The sequence below is a fragment of the Penicillium psychrosexuale genome (genome assembly GCF_028828465.1).
Source record: "Penicillium psychrosexuale strain IBT 29551 chromosome Unknown utg000003l, whole genome shotgun sequence".
Taxonomy (NCBI): Eukaryota; Fungi; Ascomycota; class Eurotiomycetes; order Eurotiales; family Aspergillaceae; genus Penicillium; species Penicillium psychrosexuale.
The window spans coordinates 815,747-837,189 of NW_026643188.1; the positions used below are offsets into that span (position 1 = coordinate 815,747).

General features: G+C 49.5%; 6 protein-coding genes across 6 annotated transcripts; 1 reads left to right on the forward strand and 5 right to left on the reverse strand.

Moving 5' to 3' along the window:
* Nucleotides 1-862: 862 nt before the first annotated feature.
* Nucleotides 863-1,408, reverse strand: N7518_004222 (putative extracellular thaumatin domain protein; the record flags this gene model as incomplete). The annotated part of the gene is made up of 1 exon (XM_057185149.1): nt 863-1,408. The coding sequence occupies one exon, from the start codon at nt 1,406-1,408 to the stop codon at nt 863-865; it is 546 nt and encodes a 181-aa protein (XP_057041919.1).
* A 2,029-nt stretch (nt 1,409-3,437) lies between these two features.
* N7518_004223 (Sec23/Sec24 family protein) lies at nt 3,438-6,684 on the reverse strand (the record flags this gene model as incomplete). The annotated part of the gene is made up of 5 exons (XM_057185150.1): nt 3,438-4,261; nt 4,317-4,754; nt 4,811-5,151; nt 5,202-5,299; nt 5,350-6,684. The coding sequence occupies 5 exons, from the start codon at nt 6,682-6,684 to the stop codon at nt 3,438-3,440; spliced, it is 3,036 nt and encodes a 1,011-aa protein (XP_057041920.1).
* An 866-nt stretch (nt 6,685-7,550) lies between these two features.
* N7518_004224 (uncharacterized protein) lies at nt 7,551-9,537 on the forward strand (the record flags this gene model as incomplete). Its single annotated transcript, XM_057185151.1, has 8 exons — nt 7,551-7,607; nt 7,676-8,076; nt 8,126-8,241; nt 8,292-8,469; nt 8,528-8,842; nt 8,897-9,226; nt 9,291-9,362; nt 9,441-9,537. 8 exons carry the CDS (start codon nt 7,551-7,553, stop codon nt 9,535-9,537), a joined length of 1,566 nt encoding a protein of 521 aa, XP_057041921.1.
* Nucleotides 9,538-9,863: 326 nt separating this feature from the next.
* Nucleotides 9,864-12,934, reverse strand: N7518_004225 (cleavage polyadenylation factor subunit CFT2; the record flags this gene model as incomplete). The annotated part of the gene is made up of 2 exons (XM_057185152.1): nt 9,864-12,720; nt 12,786-12,934. The coding sequence occupies 2 exons, from the start codon at nt 12,932-12,934 to the stop codon at nt 9,864-9,866; spliced, it is 3,006 nt and encodes a 1,001-aa protein (XP_057041922.1).
* Nucleotides 12,935-13,600: 666 nt separating this feature from the next.
* On the reverse strand, nt 13,601-16,277 carry N7518_004226 (uncharacterized protein; the record flags this gene model as incomplete). Its single annotated transcript, XM_057185153.1, has 5 exons — nt 14,964-16,277; nt 14,818-14,901; nt 14,448-14,729; nt 13,805-14,391; nt 13,601-13,744 (listed from the first exon to the last, which is right to left on the reverse strand). Exons 1-5 carry the CDS (start codon nt 16,246-16,248, stop codon nt 13,601-13,603), a joined length of 2,382 nt encoding a protein of 793 aa, XP_057041923.1. The 5' UTR covers nt 16,249-16,277.
* Nucleotides 16,278-17,887: 1,610 nt separating this feature from the next.
* N7518_004227 (uncharacterized protein) lies at nt 17,888-21,201 on the reverse strand (the record flags this gene model as incomplete). The annotated part of the gene is made up of 8 exons (XM_057185154.1): nt 17,888-18,046; nt 18,114-19,927; nt 19,976-20,021; nt 20,076-20,160; nt 20,217-20,255; nt 20,362-20,488; nt 20,554-21,100; nt 21,163-21,201. The coding sequence occupies 8 exons, from the start codon at nt 21,199-21,201 to the stop codon at nt 17,888-17,890; spliced, it is 2,856 nt and encodes a 951-aa protein (XP_057041924.1).
* Between the last annotated feature and the right edge of the window lie 242 nt (nt 21,202-21,443).

Here is a 21,443-nt window from a genome sequence, read left to right on the forward strand (position 1 = left end):
GGAATAATATCCAGCAAATCAGATCGAGGCTCCGTCGGAAATCTCCAATCGAAAATCTCAACGCTACGTGGCCCCTCAGTGGACACTTTTAAACGCCATCCGCCCATCCGACTGGCGGTGGTCCCTGAGATGTGGGGCCAGATCTACAAATGGGCGATTTGTGTGTTGGGGTTGTTAAGGGTCCCTGTCTATCACTCGTTCTAGAACGTGATTGATTATTCCTTCGCACTGAGTATGCGCTCTGTATGTGATCATTTGGTGGATTCGGGGATCTTGCCGGTTTGAGCCTTCGCTCGTGCTCTACAGCCTTTTTCGGGCTTTTTGCCTACCAGAGAATTCTTCGTGATTTTGGATTCTTTAGGGTTGTTCTTTAGAGTTGTTCTTCTTTTCGCATAGAGTCAGATGGTTTGAAAAACCAAATTCGAGTAGATTTATAAAGTAAAGATCGTATATTTCGTGTAATCTTCAAGATCTGATGATCATCTGTCTATTCGCAAGTCCATCTATTTTCTCCCCCGCCATATATAACTCCCTGTCTATATTCAACCATTCCCATTCCCATTCATTCCAAGGTGGGGGGTATTTCGGAAAACCGTAAAAAATCATAGCTCGTGACGAGACATCCTGCCCCAGCGGGAATCAACCTGCTATAGATGGGGAGAAGACATGTCGAATCAACCGAACATGTTGCATAACAAAAAAATCACCAATCTCATCATCTCAAAAGGGTATCACCACCTGGGGTGATATAAAAGAAAGAAAAAAATCTGCCATCTAGGGCTAGATGTGGGTGTGAAAGGTATATATAAAGAAAGGATGCACAGTTCAACCGGCAAAAACAAAAGCAAACCAGTGGACAAATCTAGGACTGGCCAATGAAGAGATCCAGAGCAGTGTCGATGGGGCAGCCGTGGGTGGCGTGGTCATCAGTGGGCTTGAGGTACGCAGCGGAGCAAGCGGTGTCACCGGCCTTGCAAATAGCCGTGGGGCAAGTGGAGGTCTCATCGGAAGGCACGACGGAGAAGCCTTGGTCGGTGAACTTGTTGCTGCCGGACTGCATGTCAATGCAAGACATATCCCAGAAGATGGTATCGCCAGCCTCGGTGTACTCGAACTGGAGGACACCGATCTGCTCTGGCTCGAGGGCCAATTTGATAGAGATGCCACCGCCGTTGGGGTTGGTGCGCCATGTCTCGGAGTAGGTGCCACCGTTGCCCGAGATGGTCTGCATGGGACCGACGTCGCCGGCCACAGACCAGGCGTAGACGTCCTGGGACAGGTTGTTGGTGATCGTGACACCGCCGCCGTCACGGCGGACGATGCCCGAGCGGCGGACCATTTCCTGAGGAAGGGCCGAAACGATGGTGGAGAAGAGAGCGGCAAGGCCGAGGGTCTTGGTGAACATCATCTTGAAAGATAGGAAGATGTATATAGACTGATGTAGTTTGGAGTGATGTGGTCTGGTCGACAGACGTAAAGAATGAAACGAGAGTCAATCTCGAGACTGAAGAGAATGAATAAAAAGAGAGAATGTACTGGTAGTACTTTGATAGTGAATGTGTTTGGAAGAACAGAAATCCCCGGGTGAACGAAGGGGTTTATATAACCTCTGAACTGAGAGAGGCATATAGACCCAGGTACAGTTGAAAGAAAACGTGCCAAGCCACCCATACTTCGAGCCATGGATCGGTTCAGGGAATTGTGGGGCGATCCAAAGGCAAAAGGCGAAAAGGCGAAAAAAATAAAACGCAGAAATTCGAGAAAAAAAGAAGAAAAAACAGAAAAAAAACAGAGAAAACACAAAAAAGAGTGGAACGAAAATCTCGCCTCGGCTTATTTCGAGTTTCGACTGAGAGAGCCCAGACCGGTGAGCGAAGCTTTGTATACATCCAAAAGACATCCAAATTAAGTGCGTACAATCAGATGATATCAGATATATACTACATAGTTATAACATTATTCGACTTATCAACTGCATAAAGTCTGCATTGCTACTAGTTAGGGCATCACCGCCACACTTATATACGAGGTAGGCCATAGTCCGGGGCGTGTCGACATAGAGACTTCTGCGTGTTCATACAACTTACCACTATAAAATTGGCCCACTGATCGCCTAAAAGCCACAACTCACAACGTGGCAATAGTGCCCACAACCCCCAAACCCCACACGTCATGGGCCGTCTGACCGCATCCGCGGTTCTAACAGATGGAAAGAATTGGTTTGAAGGCTCGAACCAGCAAAACCCATGGCAAAGAACATGGCAGAAGCTCGACTGCATGGCTACACAGCCACTTATCGCACATTTTCGCCAGGAACGACTGGGGATTTGGAGCTCGTTCTATGGTTGTGGTGGCCACTATTACAACCTTTCTATCCCATTTCTCGGATACTAGAGAAATAATCGTACATTAGAAAAAAATCCAGAATCTAGAATTACAGGCTAACCAAATTGAGGCAAATATCAGCAAGCAATGAGTATCAATGAGAAAAATCAGGGTGCACACTGTACTTCAACATCATAATGTGGCAAGTAGGACATTACCAAGCAGACAACTATATTGCCCAATATACAACATACGCAGTCTTCAGAATGTCTGTCAATCGAGCCAATCATAATATCTCCTATAGATTATTACCACAATTACCAATTCGACCGGCCTGGCTCCATTCTCGATGTCAATGCTCGATAATTCTTATACAAACTAATTCCTACTAGGTAGGTGGGAGCTGACTCTCCACAGTTCAGACCCTCTTACAAGAAAATACTACAACATATAAACTTTGTGTGTTGGAGTAGTCCTGGACCCCTGTGTCAAAGACTTTGGGCCAATGATATCTTTATCAACACCCCACTAGACGCCTCTGACGTTGATCTAGTGCCCATACAACCGACTGTGCCTGGCGATCGAGTCTGGATTCTTTTGGCAAAAGCATGTTCTACATTCTACATTGTACATAATACGGACTACTAAGTCTTTTGATAAAGTTTTCACTGAAAGGTTCTGAATTAGGGCTTTAATTTTTGAATCAATAAAATCCGGCCTTAGTTAGGCAATGGGATGTATGACCATGGCATTTGTCGCTATGTGCATGGAGATTATGACTTAAAGAACTCTCAATAATAAAAGAAAACTACCCCTGGTATACACAAAGGATTTCTCCCATCTCCCAATTATTCTGTTTGTTTTTTTCTTAACTTCACCCTCCATTGAGCTCGATCACTGCCCCTGTAAGCCACTAAAGTCCGCATCGGAGTTCCCCGTGGGCCTTCCCAGTCCGGATGGAACAAGCTGGACGCCTACCCCCATCAACCCCACCAATTAACCCCCCTCCACTTCCCTTGTTTGCAGCTTACCTGCAGTCTAGATCCGGGAATCAACCGGTAAGAAACAGTGCCTGGAATGAAAGGAGGGATGGAAGATCCCGGATCAAATATCTACCAATACGGAGCGCGCATGGCCGACAGACTAGCCAATGCGCCCTCGCTGCCATCCTCTTTCTTCCGGTGACCTGCAAGCTCCAAGTTAATCTGGCGATGGATATGCACCAGCCAGTCCACGTAGCTCTGAGCCTCGTTATTCCGGTCCTCTAGCAGGAGTCGGGCGAACTCGTATTCTGCTCCGTCTAGGCCTTGCCGGGCCAGTTGGATCGTTACGGACTTGGATCCGCGCACCGTCGACAAATACTGCAGCAGATTACGCACCTGTGCGTTCAAGTGTGTCTCGAGCACAGGCAGGGACGAAGTGTTGGGGTTCAGGCCCTGGATGGAGTCATGACCCGGCCCGAATAGGTCTTCCAGTAAATTGGGTGAGACCTGCGCGTGCAGCCAAAGTATGACTGCCTGACCGTTGTCCACGATGTAGACACCACCTTCTTCGATACGGGAGAAGCTGGCTCGCAGGGAGGGCGGGATTTGGAGCTGTCCCTGCTCGTTCGCAAATCCATCTTCCGGCTGCATGTTGTGCACGGGGATAATGCGAGGGTAGAGGTACAACGCCATCTCCGTGCAGCCCATTGACCGGATCATGCGCATATCATGCACCCGCCGGTCTGATGACTCCGGGCCGGCTTTGAATGCTCTCGATTTGACTAAGCTGAGCATGTACATCGAGAACTCCTTCAGGTTCTCTGGTAGAACTAGCTGACCGGGAGGGTGCGAGCCGGAGAAGATCTTGCGGTATCCGCTGAAGATATCGACTGTCTTCTCTGAGATATTGGCTCGGATGTCCTTGAGGTTCTTGTCCAGGGTCTTCGAGGCGGCTATAATGGTATCAGTATACACGGTCAACGTTTTCTAATAGATCCTCCAGCTTACCCTCTTTGGCGATAACCGAGACCACGGCATCCTGGTCGACAAACTTCATCGTCTCCAGGCCTCCTTCATTCACTGCCGCCACAACATTGATACATCGGACACGGCGTTGACCGTCTGCGGAAGTGTAAAGCAAAGCGGCCTGGAAGTGCGCATCCAGCTTGGGATCGAGTTTACCGTCGTAGCTGAATAGCACGCCGACAGCCTTATCGGCATCGACACCGGCAATCTCCAGATCAGCGCCGAGTGTGTGCTGGACAAAGTTTCCGTGGTAGGCGGAAACTTGAAGTCCATTGGAGCATCGGACTTTCATCAGGGTTTGATATCCCGTCTCACGAGTGACGGCATGAGCGATTTCATGTCGGAGCTTGAGGAGATCGCGCGGGGCATGGAAATTAGGGTAAAAGAAGGTCTCGCCTCCGGTGAGACTAGAGACATGTCCTATGAACCATATTAGTTAGCTCTTTGTATAGGGCTGAATGACGCTTTCAACATACCAATTGTTGCCACATCGAGGTATGTGCCACCAGGGGCTGCCACGAACAGATCCATGCCCACACCAGCTTCAGCCAACTTGCTTGCCGTCTTCTTCCAGGCTGGGTTTTCCGTGGTGAAAAGTTTCCGTTCCGCATCCGTTCCATAAACTTTAGGATCTTCTCTGATAGCCAAGTGTCCTGGGCCGTAGGTAGGTAAGCTAGCCACCGCGCAGACGATCTTGCCACCTGTAGCCTGCAGTGCGGAGAGCGCCGAGTTCAATGTCGGCAGCAAAGCTGAATCGGGGGTTTTGATAGAAGAGAAGATTTTGGGTATCCGGCTGAGAAGAGAAGTGATCACAGACCTAAATATCGTTAGTGATCCGTAGGAGACCAGGAATAGAAGATCACATACTTGGATTCATACGGGTCCACAAAGAGACCTTCGCTCAACGGTACAAATGGCTCATCCAAGTCGGTCATGACCATCATTTGCGCTTGATCCAATGCCGCCTGCGAACGTGTTAATAGAAGAAGGGTATCGCAGAGTGCGGAACACATACGGACAGGTTGTAGAAGTGCACCTCCTTATCATACGTAACAATGCCGACCTTCGCCCCAACAGGTAGTTTTCGTGGTGATTCCTCGCCTTCTGCGCCCTCTGATGTTTCATTATCACTACCGTACAGAGCATCCTTGATACCTGCGCAAACACCCTTGAGGAAACCCCGATGAACCGACTCTCTGCTGACATCAATCAAGAAGAGGGTTTGAAGGCCCACCGGCTCCTTGTTCCAGTATTCCTTCGGGACCGTAAACTCCACTGTTCCCACCAGTAATTCAGGACGTTGCATGCGATCCACACGCCCACCGGATGGGTCCAGCGGCGCAAAGTATTCGGGGGGCGTATCGTTCGGGAACGTGCACATATTACAGACGAACTTGCTGCCGCCAGATCGGAAGGACATGAATGGGTTGATATATGTTCGGCATCGTCGGCATCGTGGGGGACCAACATCCCCGAAGTCCAGCACGGGGATCGGTTGTTCGCCGGGATCTAGAGGCGCAAGAGGCTGCAAGATCATGCCTAATGGCAAGCCGGTCGAGGCAAGGAAGTCAGAGGCGGAAGGGATGTTATTGAGCGTTAATCGAGCGTATTTAGGAGAGGAGTTGCCTTGGTCCTGAGCCACGAACGGGATCGCCGCTGGTGGAGGGAGGTGTTGATCCATTGTCGGGTAGACATGGTTGAAATAGTACCGAGCGGGCAGGTCGCGCGATCGCGGGATGCTAGGAATATGCTCTGGGTCAATTCGCCCTGAAGTAGGCACAGAACCTGCACCACTCGGCATGCCAGGTATGTCGGCGACAGACTGCCCAGATACTAACCCCACCGCCGGGGAAACTGGTCGTTCAGCATATTGGTTCAAGCCTGTGTTTAGGAACTGCGATTGTTGTTGTTGCTGCTGCGGCTGCTGCAAGCCTCCTTGATCCATGCCAGTATTAAATTCTTGCGCGGGGGTTGCTGCACCCCCGATGTCGTGGTGAGCATGACGGTGCTTCTTCCGGTGTGTCCTGGCCCCCGCATCTGCTGCAATTCCTAGCCCGCTCATCTGGGAGGCTAAGCCTGCCATACCAGGATCTCCTGCTGTCCCCATTGCTTGTTGTGGTGCATTGTACGCAATGCCGGGACTCGCCAAATTCGGTTGCTGTGGTGAGCCGTAGGCGGACCACTGATTCGGCGCTGGGTTGGCGTAAGGCGCTCCTGGTTGTGGAGACGCGGTGCTGGGAGGATACCCAGCTTGATATTGTGCAGGGGGAGCCTGAGCCATGTACTGTGGATTGGAGGGGTCTTCGCCGGATCCCTGACCCATTGTGTTATACATTGAAGGGTCGGCCATGGTGGATCATGCCGCGGGGGTGTGAGGTGAGAGAGGTCACACAAGGGTGGGATTGAGAAATGGAGAGATAATCTCAACAAATCATCACGTATGGAACAGTATTAGAGAATAACGAATAACAAGAGCTTATGTTGACGATATACCGAATAGACCACCTAAACTCACTCGGATTTACGTACTTCCGAGGATATTCACGTGGGGCCTTATCGTTGTACTTTGTGACTTGTATTTCCTCTTCCTCTTCCTTAAGGTATTATAGAAGACATCCTCAAATGAAATTGTCATCCTTTCTTAATAGAATCTAGTATGACCCGCTATTCGTCACTCTGCATAACTCCGTGTTAGCGACCAGCCGGAGACCATCCCACTCTTTGATGGCTCCGAAGCCATACATATGTCAACATCCCTTTGTCTCCCGGGCTTTGTCCTCGTCTCAGGGCCTTAGGCAAAGCAATTCATCCTTGTATGGCTTGGCCGTTTTTCGAGGTCCAATTTACGCTTATCATATTCTCTCCAATCACGTCAGATCTCTAATCCTGGCTCCGGCTCAAGCTCCTTAGGATACATCTTTTTCTGGCGTGTTCGACTCACCGTACTTTTCCCGGGCTTGATGGCTCCCCTCTAGTCCGGTTTCCTGAGCCGACGACCCCTGCTCTTTACACCGTAGATATAATACAAGACTTCTGTAAGTTCCGGCATTTCTCTTTTCTTTTTCCCACCTTATCTTTGCCCCTCAGGCTCCTTGCATACATATATATGCATTGGTCGTATACCTACTCCTTATCATGGACCTGACCGCAAAACTAGACCCGGATCGCAAACCTCAGAGAGAAGGAGTAGATACACCAGCCCCTCTTCAACCTACAATGGCTACTATTCACGATGATGATGAGCTGTTGTTGGCCCGCATTGGCTATAAACAGGTATTGGCGCCCAACACCTGGTGGGGATCATAGCGGGGCACAATCTGATAACAATTATCCTGAACTAGGAGTTACGACGAGAGTTCTCCAAATGGTCGACTGTCTCATATGCCATCTCTATTCTTGGAGTCCTTGGCTCCGTGCCGGCGACATTTGGTGCGCCGTTGTCAGCTGGCGGTCCAGCAACAGCTGTATGGTGTTGGTTGATCGGTTCATGCATGGCTATGTGCATTGGAAGCTCCGTGGCAGAGTTAGTATCGGCATATCCCACAGCCGGAGGGATGTACTTCGTCACAAAGCAGGTCGTGCCTCCCGATCAGGTCCCAATTTTCTCCTGGATCCAGGGCTGGTGTAACCTCCTTGGACAGACCGCAGGAGTCTCCAGTGTGGCATACACGGTCAGTCAAATGTTGCTGGCCTGTGTCAGTATGAATTCGGATCTTGTAGATGGCAAGTATTCGTATGCACCGTAAGTCAACTAGCCCGAATCGCTACGTTTCTAAGCTGATATATTCAAGGACGGCGCTGGAGACCGTTCTAGTATCAATCGCAGTTCTATGTATTCTTGGGGTGATTTGTTCGTTGACTACGAAATCACTACATCGAATTATCCTATGGTTTGCTCCCATAAACAGTGTGTATCAAGAGAACTTCGTCGTCTGACTTGTACTAATGAATTCACAGTTGGGGCGACTATCTGCATATGCATTGCGCTGCTTACTCTTACCCCTAATTTACAGCCAGCCTCTTGGGTCTTCGGTCATTTCACTGATGGCTCAGGATGGGGCTCAAAAGTCTTTTCTTTTTTCCTGGGCTTCTTATCTGTTGCATGGACAATGACCGACTACGATGGAACGACACAGTATGCGACTCTGAAATCCTCTACCAGTTTATATTCTAACCTTTCATCTTTATTATAGTATGTCTGAAGAAACCCATGATGCGGCCGTGCGAGGACCAGTTGCTATCCAGACAGCCGTCTTGGTATCCGGGGCACTCGGGTGGCTCCTAACCGTCTCAATGTGTTTTTGTTTGACCGATTTCGAGGGAATTCTAACCTCCCCTACCGGTCTTCCCGCAGCCCAGATCTTCCTCAATGCCGGTGGGAAACGAGGTGGCACAGTTATGTGGGCATTTGCCATTTTGGTCCAATTCTTCACAGGCTGTTCAGCTATGTTGGCAGATACAAGAATGGCCTATGCCTTTGCGCGAGACGATGCGCTTCCATTTTCAAAGTAGGATTTTCTTACCTTTGCACCTGATTGAAGCTCCGCACTAATACATTATAGGTTCCTTTCCAAGGTCAATCCTCGAACTCATACCCCTGTCAATGCAGTGTGGTTCGTGGTTTTCTTCAGCGTAGGCTTGAACTGCATCGCCATCGGCTCCACGCAAACGGCAACCGCAATATTCAACATCACTGCCCCAGCACTAGACATCTCTTACGTGTCTGTCATTCTCGCCCACCAGCTCTATAAATCGAAGGTCAAATTCATCGAGGGCCCTTTTACGCTGGGTAAATGGGGTACTCCTATTAACTATATTGCTGTTGTCTGGGTCTTGTTCATCAGTACAATTCTTTTCTTCCCGCCACAGCTTCCTGTGACGCCCGCAAATATGTAAGGCGCTTGAAACCGGTTTATGTTCAGGTGTGAAAAGGTATACTAACATGACTCTACCTAGGAATTACGCCATCTGTGTTGGCGGCTTTATTGCCGCTTTTGCTTTGATATGGTGGTGGGTTGCGGCTCGAGGGTAAGAAACATCTAAAATTAACCTACACTTCCAGCATCATTCCGGTGGATACTGACATGGCCTCCTTTATTGCTGCAGAAAGTACACTGGTCCTCAAACCAATGATATCATACGAGAAATTCCCACCGAGGACGATGACGACGATTCCGAACAGTCAGGCGAGATCACTGTTTAGATGACATATTCATTCCTTACGCACAACGACGACTTGCGAGTTCAGTTTTCTAGATTATGGATTAGATTTATATTATGTTCATGCTTGTTTGAAGTTTTAGGCATTTTAGAAATGGGTCATGTTGGTTTCGGGTTAAATTGTGTGTTGATGATAATGTTGTTTTTGAATATAATACTACCTGTGACATTGACTTGAGCAAACCAGTAGAAGAAAACCTGTTTGATTATGAATACCTTGATTTCGGAAGAAAGAAGTGGCTATGAATGCTTTGTTGATCATGAAGTTATACACCGGGAAAAGATAGAAATACCATGTCACGTGTAGTCTTAGCTGCCTGCAACAACAGCCAGGCCCTCGTAGATTTTCCTTTTGACAGCAAGGAAGCTCCCTATTCCACGACCACCAGGCCGAGCTAGTGAAGACTGTGCCGTTGCTTCGATTTCAATCTTGCCCGTTCCAGATTTGCGCACAGCTACGGACTTGTCAATGAGAAGCGTTCCCTCGCCTCGGAACTCGGCTGTGTGACCAGCGGATTGCATCAGCTTGCGAAGATCAGCCAATCGCAAGTCACCGACATGAAGAGGGCGAGCCATAGACCTGGTTCCGGCGGCCATGCTAGCTGGGAGAGTGTCAAGTAAAGGATAGACTTCTACCTTCTCGATTATTTTGGTGTCTGCTTGTTCCAATGTCGGGGCGACAGCGGAAGAGGCTGCTTCGTCCTTCAGCTGCTTCACCTTCTTGCCTGATGTTTCGGCTTCCCCGATCTCGGCAGGCTCTGGCCCTCTCAACTGTGCCATGAGAGCAACGACGCCGAGGCTGCGGACGTGTTGCCAATTCAAGCGTCGAACGAGCGTGTTGCTCAGCTTGACCATCCAGGCATTTGTATCAACACTTGCATCGATGACTTCGCCGTTCGCAGGAGTGAAGATAATGGCAGCCGAGTCAAACGCAGGGTCAGAAACCGTGGCGCCGACCTTGACTGTCAGCAGTTTCTGGCATTCGGCTGCCAATGCTGACGTCTCTTCTTTCATGCTACCAACCAGGATCAATTTTTGAGGTTGGATCAGTGGAATTAACATCTCCAAGCTGCGCTTGTCGTGCAAGCCCATGAAGTCGATATATGCAATCCTAGCGTTGATAGTGATGGTCTGCGTATGGTAAACAACCTTCGCAGGACCTTCGAAGGACTGGCCTTCTACTTCGTCCTCGGACTCTGCAGCTACATCGGCGTCTTCGTCATCAGAGGCAAGGCTGAGATCATCATCTTCAATCTTCTTGCCATCAATGTGAGGACGCTTCCGTCCTTCTGCACCGCCAGACAACTTGCGTCCATTGGGGCCGGCTGCATCATCCCATCGTCGTTTTTGGCCCAGCTTAGTCTCGGCGTCGGTACGCCGTTGTTGCATATCAATCTCTTCACGTTCTTCGGCTCGGAGATACTCTTCTGGGCGAATGAATTCTCCATATTCGTCTCCCTTCTTTCTCGGTGCCACGTAAGGAAACATGCGCTCGCGGCCCTTCTTGCCACGAACGTCGTAATCATAAACGTTCTTTCGACGAAGAAGGATGTTGATACCCAAGTCTTCGTCACTGACGGCAAGTTTGCTTCGAGTAGCGTGTGCAAGTGAGGCCGAAAAGTTCAGTGCGCGACCCTGCTGTTCAGGATCCGAGTCTTCAGAAGAGGTAGAGCTCGATCCGTCATCTAGAGCATCCGCAGCAGTTTCGAGAGTTTCTTGGCCAAGTGTTTGAGATGTGTCTTCAAGTTGGCGTTTGGTCGCGAGATACTGCTGGTATATTAGATGTTCCCCGGTATCGAGAGGGGCTCGCTGCACATCTGTCCAAGACAATTCTCGTCCACCGCTGTGGACTTGTTCGATGTGTTCGCCGTCTGATGCTTTTTCTAGAGCCACACCATCTCTTCGCTCCTCGTACCACTGCCAAATCATACTTCCAATTGTTGCCGAACTCTGTGATGGTTTCGATTCTTGAGTCGTCATATCCTTGCGGAAGGACTCCGTCAGCAATAACAGATTGTTGGGTCCTTCGGCCACTTGTCGAAGCGCATCCTTTGAGAAGCCCCAGTCCATTGATGTATTGGACGCAAGAATTACCTTAGGTCCAGGCTCTGCCAGGAGCTTCTCAAGACGCTTCTTGCGCTCAATGATCTTGAGATGTTTGAAAGTGAATGGCCCACCCCCCTTGTTAGAGCTCTTGTCCTGTCCCCCCGTCCTTTGCCCGTTCGTGACGTCTGTGCTTTCCGCCGCTTCAAATTCGCGAACAATGTTCTCGTCCATCCACTCCAGCATGCTTCGGGCGAGTCGGATTGTGTTCGTAACCTTCTTGCCAGCCAGATACAACCCGGCCCCTTGAAGAACATCCTCTTTGTCGCCATTCGCGGCATCGCGCCAAGAATGTTCTAGTGCGTAAGCTAGTTCAAGAACCCGCGCACTTGTGTCTGTAGGGATGAGAACTGTTCCACCTTTCGCAAGGCAACTTCGGATCATGTCGAGGAGGAGATCGTCTCGCTTTTTCCGACCTCCCGAAGGTGCCAGCTTATCGCCTCCTGTTGTACTACAGATCAAGGCCGTGGGTTTACGTAACTGTTCAATGACTTCTGTTCCACTGGCACCAGAGCCACCGAACCACGCAGCACCCGCGACCACACTCTCACGAGCTTGGTTCCAATCCATTGCATATACAATGGATTCCAGCCCATGCTGAATATGCCATATCGTTCCACCGACGGTGTGACCGGCATTGTAGGCTGTGAGAGTGAGCCCGTTCAACGGCGGGGAGAAAGGCGATGGGAGAGGTTGGTGCGGTTGGGAATATTTGAGTGGCTGAATGAGAGAGAAGTATCGAGATATATCCTCCGCTGTCGGCGATTGAAGAAGTATTCGGCTTGCGCTGCCAGTGGCCTCGGTGTCTCCGCCTGACACAGTCGCAGATCCTGCTGACGATGCGCCAGGCTCTGAGACAGAAGCCTTCGGTAGAAATGTGGCAGCGAGCGGAGCGGAGGCATATAGGTCTTGTAGGAGGGTACGGCCGAAAGCGATCACGGGATTCGTTGCATAGATTGGGATTTGTGTGAAGAGGGGGAATGTTCGGCAGCAATGGACTAGAGCGCCAATGTGGGCGGGCGTGGCGTGTGTCAAGAGAATGAGAGAAAGCGTAGGAATATGCCTGATTATGGTATTAGCCCATCTGAATTCAAAAACCTTGGAAGGTAACCCTGATCGCATGCTCACTTCTCAAGTTCCGCCAAATCAAGGGTATTAAACTTATCATCCCAGCCAACATCCACTAGGATTTTGATGCCTCCATCGAGCTCCAAGATAGACTGTTGTGCCTTTGAAGATGACGACTGGGCGCCAAGGAGGGGAGTGAACGTGAACATCTTGAGAATCTGCCGTTACTGACGGCAAACCTAGCAGCGCGATTGTTCTGGACCAGGGATGCGGCGACAGATCAGTCACGATCAATGAGGTAATGCCTCGATGTATTTGGTCAATTCCAAGATTGATCCATTATCCCATATCCCAGGGTGTCAAATCGATCCGACTTTCGCGAACAAAGACAAAAGAGATACCAGGCGACGGGCGAGCTTGTTTGTTCGGTTTGCACGTGACGTCTAGCAATATAAAGCCGAACTATTGTATAGGTCAAGTCCTTCCCTCGACACCTTTTTTAAGGAATTTTTTTCAAACTTACATTTCACCTAGCCGTGGATCGTTTGGTCTTGTATATTGGCACCTGATGTTTATTCGAGATTCGTGTAATCAAGCGTTACCTTGCGATTATGCCAGCCATATTCTACAACCGGGCTTGAACATGCAACTATGTTGGACGATATACATGCTTCGCTCCAAACTAGTATCGTAAAAATGTAATACTCAGCAGAAGAATGATGAAGGTCAGATAAAAATGTGAAAGAAACTAATAAATCCGAACAAAAAGGCATAGACATCCCAAACTCCGAATCTATATAACTTCGATTAAACCACCACACACCCATAGAAACAAACTTCACTACCAAACTATGGAGAGAAGGTACACAACAGGCTTATCTAAAGGAAGACCACCGGGCTGAAATGACTGACTGCTCTTCTGCAGATGCTGGTCTTAGCCTCCTTTTACCTCGCCCTTTGCTCCGTCTTTTTGATCTCAAGGGCTTTGTGCGCGCCGCAGGCGTAGGAATTACCCCAATCTAATAAAATATGATCAGCATGACTCTTAAAAAGCCTAATCAATGGATTAGGGCACTTACTGGATCCTGCCATTGACTGAAAGGCCGGTGCCTTTCAGCCCAAGGGGGTAGCGTAGTGTCGACTGTGGGTTTGATCTCATGGCCCACCAATTCCTCCCCTGCCCACACCCTGGCTCGGCGAACAGTAATAGGGTCAGGGAAATGCCTTGCCCTCCGTATTGGGTCATTGAGGTATATCCTTGTCTGTTCTAGGAACCTATCTTGCAGATTAGGCGGAATCTCAGGACTAGGTGCGCCCGCCTGCGGTCTTGCACCCGCCTGGTTTCCTATGGTTTTCTTCAGTGCCACCGGCGGCCTGTCTGATATTTTCTCTGCTGCAGCTGCTCGAATTTCGTCCCGTTTGTCTTGTCCTGCTCGAGCAAATGACATGACTTTATCCACCGTGATCTCAGCCGCTGTTTTCCTTCGAATCGCGGATGGTGATGGTATTGATGAAGGCTCCATCCGTATTCGTTTACTTGATTTTGGAGCCCCTATTATTTCAAGTTCTCTTTTTCTCGCCTCTTTCTGTGCGTCTTCCAGTGAGAGCTGTGCTCGGCGCTTTCGCTTTGACGCTTCGCGATGTCCAACTCCGCCTAGCCTCTCAACTTGAACCGAACATTAGCATAATTGACTAGGGTGACAGCTAAACATATTGACTCACAATTTTTTTGCTTCTTCCTATAATACCGCTCAATCTGTCCAGGGCTGAATAGCCCATCGTGGGATACCGGGGACATGTTATTCGTCGATTGGGCGCTATTATCGTCAGCGATGTTGACCTTGCTAGGCTCACTGGTCTTGGAAGAAGCGCTGACCTCGCTGTTAGAGCCGGAGCCAGACAAGGGACTATCAGGTGATTGCTCTCGAGAGTCTCGAGCTGAGTGAGGCTCAGTCTGAACGTCATCGCCGTCGCCAAAGATTGAACCGTCTTCCGAGATTGTATCTAGAGCCTATCAGTCAGCGTATTGTCCGAATAGGTCTGTAGTATGCAGTATATAATGTCAAAGTGGTTATTCCTCTTCCCCAGAAACGCGACAACCAATCGTCTTGGGTATGACTGCTTCTATGTATGGTGCCCCACAGTGTAGTTGACACTCGCACACCTTCCAAAGAGTCTATTGAAAAGGCAAACGAACGAGAATGAAATTCGAGTCAAACTAAGCACATTTGTACTCACCACGTGAAACCTTTTCATCGTTTCGAAAAGGCGCAGGGGCTGCCGGTTCCGAATAAGTACCCTCTGGATCTTGCGACTTCCTGGGCTCGGCTGTGTGACTTTCTTCGCTGCCCTGTTTGCCACCCCGTTCGCTTTCCAGGTCCGGACTGGCAGAGCGCGAGGCAGTCGGCCATTCTTCCGATCTTGGTCGATTGTAGATATTGGACGCCACGGCATGCGGATACGGCCGCGCCATGTGATCGTCACGCGGTCGGACTGCCATGCTTGGACGATCATAATTAGGGAAGTAAAAGGCCGCATTACTTGACTTTCGACTGGATTGCTCGGAGGTTCCTGTCGCAAAGTGCCTTGTGATGGGCATTGGCGGCAGAGCTGGGTCAATGGCCACAGCCTTGAGCAAAGGGCCCTGGGCTAGGGAATCATAGATCTGCTCTCGGAGCTTTGTATGGGTGAGAGTATATTCGAGGCACAGGTACGCAAGTTCGTAAAGAGCTGGGTATTCTAGCCCGGTCCAGTTCTTGAAGTCACCTTCTTCAAAGGTCCACTGCAATTCTCCGAAGTCCCTCGTACCACCAGTCCTCCCGGAGCTGGCTTTTGAGGCATGTCGTTTAGAAGGGACTTTTATGTTTTCGCTGTTTTCGTTTTGAATGATCACCCAACGAGGCTGTGGTGCAGCGCCTCCAATATAGATGGGTGGCAGAGGTCCGTGAAATTCGTCCTCCACACCTTCTGGGACATGAAGTTTCTCCATGTACGCCCATTTTCCAATTTTTGAAGCTGGGCGTTTGAATGTGGGCCGACCGATTTCCACATTAGGAGCCAGAGTCTTAACCTTGCGTCTTTTGGCCTGTGGTTCATAGTTGTTTTCTTCACTTTCTTCGTTGTCTTCGCTGTCTTCGTCCTCGTCCTCGTCATATTGTTTTGTTGAAGCCTTCACGGTAGCTGCGCTAACACTGCTCTTTGTAGCCTTCGCCTTCTTGGCGGTTTTCGTGGCTTTGATGGCCTTGGTCTTCGCAGCAGTTGTACGCTTTGCGCCCTTTGTGCCATTCTTGGTATTGGCAACCTTTGAGACTTTCGCTGCAGCCTTCTTTGCATCCTTCTCAGCCTTCACTGCAGCTTTCTTCGCGTCATTTACAGCCTTCGCTGCAGCCCTCTCGGCCTCCTTTTCAGCCTTCATCTTGGCGACTTTGGCGGTTTTGGCAGCTTTTGCGGCCTTGGAAGGCTTAGCCAGTAGAGGCTGAGCCTTTGGACGAGTGCCCGCAGTCGTTGATCGTGTTGCAACCATACTTTTGAGTTGGGCGATGGTCTTCAGGTCTGATTTGGTTTGTTAGTTGGAGAATGTAAATTGATAACGTCGGGACCATACCTATTGTTTGTTGGTGTTGTTACGATAATGATGATTGATCTGATCTGATGACAAAAGATTTGAGTCAAGAAAATTGTGGTCTTGTTGGTTAAGGAAAAATTTGGATATGTTGACTCTATATTAATAGAAGACAGAGACGAGTCACCTTATTCGTGCCCATAGACAAAGCACGAGCAGGGACGAAGAAATCTGCAGATATTTACCAGCACAAAGAGAACTAAAAATATATTTTCGAGCCCTCTCCTTTGTTGACTGCACCCAGCTTGTTATCAATACGCCGATGGCCTTGACAAAGAGCGCTTCAGGTCAATCCTGATACGATGTTCCTTTTTTGCAATCGAAAGTAAGTTTAGGTCAGATTATTCAGGGTTGATAACAGCTGTATTGCAACAGCTGGACAGGATTATAATTTTTATCACTGTTCGTTGCTGTGTTCATTTCGACACAAAGTTTCGAGGGACTGTAGAAGACCAAAATCAGTTCGTGAGGATGGAATCAAAGGAAGTCAATAGAACAGACCATAAATCTAACCTAGAGAAACCGGGCAGTTCGAAAAAAAAAAAAAAAGAAAGAGAGAAAGAAACCAAGAGTACTTCGAGGGCGCATGAGAAACAATGAACAAGGACCGGGATCATAGCAGTACCAAAACAAAATAAACACATCAAAGAGAGCAATTCCCAGAAGATCAGTCCCAGAAACAAAACACCTCGTTTCGGGCTCATAATGGGCTGATCTGATATTGCTGATCATCTCGATAAACTTGCACCCACCATGCTTACTCCAGAGAGGTCCGGATTTTTGTATTTGAAATCCAACGAAGTAATATCGACATGTTTCCCCCGTCAAACTGGGAAATAGGGAATTGCGAAGAGGCGGGCGAGTGAGGGCTTGATTCCAAGCGGGGATACCCAACCAGCCACTTCCACTAGGAAGCAAAGCTGAAAGGCAAGATCGAATTTGGTTCATGTCCAGATTTGGCAATGGCACGCCTCATTTCCTATGGTGAAAATGCCTCTTTAACAAAGCGAAACGTATTTCCCCGTTGTCTGGGCCTGACACCAGGACGATACAAAGAGCTTTGAGGATGGGTGAGTCCGTGCGAGCATGAAGGAAAAGCGTAATCAGCAACGGCGGATAGAAAAGGATTGCGCAGGCGTGCTACTTTGCTGTCATTGACCTATCCTGGTTCTAACCATTTCTGCTCGTGGTCAAAACTATTATTAGCGGACGCCTGTCACAGGACAAAGGCTATCTCAAACATCCTGTCATATACACCATCTGAGACGATACCCTAAATTTCGGTCTCTCGAATCGTGCGATGTACGAACGAGTATGTAGAAGAAGGTCGAGGAGCACGAGCCAGAAGTGAATACTGGTAAAATAAAACCACAAACAGAAAATACTCTCATCATTCAAGTACACTAGGTATATTGGCAGCCCCAAAGATAGTGGGATGGCTGCGTTGTTCGGTCCTTAATTATGTCACGATATGGGCAGACTCATCGATAGTAATCCTCTTCAAGCGAACTTTTGCGCAATGAAGACCCAGGCAGACTGTCTATTGCCAGTACCTGGGTTCATCGAAAACGTGGTAGCGGTGTCCGCGAACTCCCTCGCCACGGAACAAGGCAGGGAAGCGGCGGCCAACGGGGACCATCTCCTCTGGGATACGCATCTCATTTTCGGGTTCGGGCTCGCCGATGACGAACTTTCCAACCTAGATCACGAAACAGTCAGAAACTAAGCACGCGTATGAGAAGTAATAAAGAGAAAACATCACTTACCTGGATCTCCGTATCCGTGATGGTATCACGACTAATTCTGGCGTAGCCAGTGCGGTGCAGCTTCTTGAAAAGAAGGTACTCGCACCATCTATCCCAGTCGGTAGGGTCAATATCCTTCATTTGGCTACGCTCGCTCACATAGGTGTTGTAGTTGCCCTCGAGCGGCTTGGTGACGAGGTAACTTAATAGGATCAGGGGACGTGGGGAGTCACCCATCAACTTCGACAGATACTCGCTCTGCAAGCGGCGGTCCTCAGGGTCTTCTTCCTGTCCGGAGTGGAACACAACAATATCAACCATCTCGCCGTACATGTCGAGTGTGGCGTGGATTGCAGGTGCCAGCTCACCCACAGGCGAGGGGAGAAGGTGGTGCGTAGAGTTGACAATGGGGAATTTAGACAGCAAGGCAGAGCCCCAGGTGTGCTTGTTTGGACCGGGGCCGAAGTCAGTGTAGTAGCCAAGGTCCTCAGCGATGAACTGAGTGACGTCCTTATTGCCCATGATGATACGCTGATTGTCGGATTCGAGGAAACCAATGACATCCAGCTCAAGCTCACCAATTACATCGCGCATGCGCCGCTCAGCTGACCACATGTTGTTGTCGAGGCCGAAGTGGACAGTCCAGATACCAGCAGTCACAACCTTGTCTTCCTTGTGATAAGGTGTGTAGTCATTGGTCGGGAAGCGGAGGTAGGCAATAGACACGGAAAGCAGTTGCAGCACAGCAAGAACGTAGATATAGTACGATCGCTGTCTCCTGCTATTGGGGTTGACAGGCTTGTGGGGCTTGCGGGAGCGAGTAGAGTTCGAGGTCGCCGCAGAGAAAACACCCGCACCAATGGACAGCATTGTAGTGGTCATGAGCCAGTCAGTGTGCTCACGAAGGAATGGACCGCCTGGAACGAAGGCATAGGCGACAACCCAGACGTGGAAGAGCAAAAGAACCACATAAACAAGGAAGCCGATGCCGAAAGTGCTCGCAGGAGAGTGAGCAACGCTGGATACAATGAGAACCGGGGCAACGGCCATGGTATAGAACGCAAGAATGAGGGCACCGTAGAATCCAGTCCAGTGGTGGTAGCAAGTAAGAAGAGCAGCACCAATGGAACCGACACCGTAGGCAGTCCAGCTTCCAGCGATTCTAGGATGGAAAATGCCGTACACAAGGCCAGCTCCCATTGCGAAGATCGTCAAAGCACCGTGAGGAGCTGCGATCGGTCCGCGCACTGGGTATCCGTCCCAGACCCATGAGATCATGGTACTCGAATCAGTCAAAAGCGACACAATGGTGAACATCAGACCGCCAAATCCAACACCAGCAAGAATGGACGAGCCCTTCTTGCCACCTGCTGGCAAGTAATCACCGCCGCTCGTGTTTGAACCTCTCTGGGACCTCAAAACCGCGAACAAAGCAATGAAGATTCCAATTTTATTCCAGCCACCATTCTCGGCGTGAACAATTGGCCAAAGGGGGTTGTTGGTCTTGCATGCAAACTTGGCAACGACGGACAAAACCAGACCGATTCCCCAAGCCATGATACGGGCCTCGAGACGAGGAGCGTTGTGCCGTTCGGAAAAGAAGCTGGCGGTCCATGCTGCACACGTAGTAGAAAGAGCGAATCCAGTCACAAAGAGACGGTTGGCAGGATCCTGGAACTTATATCCGAGAAGGCCAACGAGCGAAATTAGGTGAAGAAGGCGGAGGTTCTTCACAGCTGCATATCGCAGAGATGGGATGACGTAGAACAACGGGGATGCGCAGCAAACAATGGCAACCTCGTAACCAGAGATACCCATGTGCCAAAGAGGGAAGTCTATCAACATCAGACAAGTCCATATAGAGAGGAATATGTGTCACTTACACCAGACAAGGACAGGCAGACCAGTCACGATGGTCCAGAAAACAAACTACCGTCCATTGTCAGTAACACAAAAGACCAATAATCGACTGGTATAATTTACCCCATTGTAGACATCCGCGGCGGCATCAATAATCTCGGTCCAGAAGAATCCCTCGCCAAAGGTGTTGCCCACTGGCTTTCCCTTCCTACGTATGTGGTTAATTTCCGGGATGGTTGTAGTTGGTTATGGGATTGTACACACTCTTTCTCCAAGACAGAATCTGCAGTCGTTTCCAATTGCCTAATGAACACAAACTTAGACAAGGTCTTTTTTTTCAAAACCAATATAGCCTTTGGCACTATACATTTGATGCGGGCAGTGTCATTTTGGAAGCCACGGTACATACCCTCTGCTAACACCCTTAACATCCCTCACCACCAGTTCGAAGCACTCAAAGTCAAGAGCTGTGACAGCATCAAAACCGACATCGAACAGGATTAGGGACCATTCAAAGAAGGCATATTTGGTGTAGGCTAAAGGTTTGACTGATTAGCATGCGATAAACCCCAGCTGGATGCTCACAAGGACAAGTACTCACCACCGGGAACCTTGTGGACCTTGTGCTGAATGAAATAGTAGATCAACGGAACCAAAGTTCCAAAGAACAAACTGGCCAGGATTTTGCGATACTTGACGGCACGGCGGTTGTTTGGGCTGAGTGCAAGACAACCCAGGGTCCACGGCAAGGTGGCCACCAAGTACGAGATCATGAAGATGTCATGCCAGTCATGATCATCGGTAGATGTAACATAGGTCCAACCACCACATGTCAATGTCCGGAAAATGCCCACGCCGGCAACCAACTTAGGTAAGGTCGAGTTCGGGCGCGAAGTGAGGATGTACCACAGGAAGACAAGCGCGAAGCGAGGACCGGAGGTAATAGCAATGAAGACCTGGAAAAAGGACCGCTCGGGATATCGGTCACCGATGGTCGCAGACACGGAGGGGAACCATTCAATAGGGTAGCCGTAGTGTTCATTCTGGACGATCTTGTGGTAGTGCAAAGCAATGCCGACAATCAACGCGCTGATGAACGCTGCATATGCGAAAACCGTGTGAGTCCATGCAACCCATTTACCGTTGATCTGCAAAGATATCAAGTCAGTGGCGTTTCTAGATCCGCATCAGATGGCGCTTCAGCACTTACGGCGACCACGGCATCTCCGTCCTTGTATCGGGGAGCCATGGCGGCACAGAGGTAAAGGCAATCTCTGCACCTATATGATTAAAAAAAAGCTAAAATTGAGAAAGAAAAGAGCGTCGGGAAAAAGAACGAAAGGAAAAATGGCTTCAACAAGATGCCACGAGCGAACGGCCCCTGAGAGAAATCGGATGAAAACAACGCCCGGATGCCTCGGTGGTTCTGAGCGTCGTTTACGCTAACCCAATGCGGCTAAGCGCACCCTGGGGCTAATCGGTGTTTTTTCA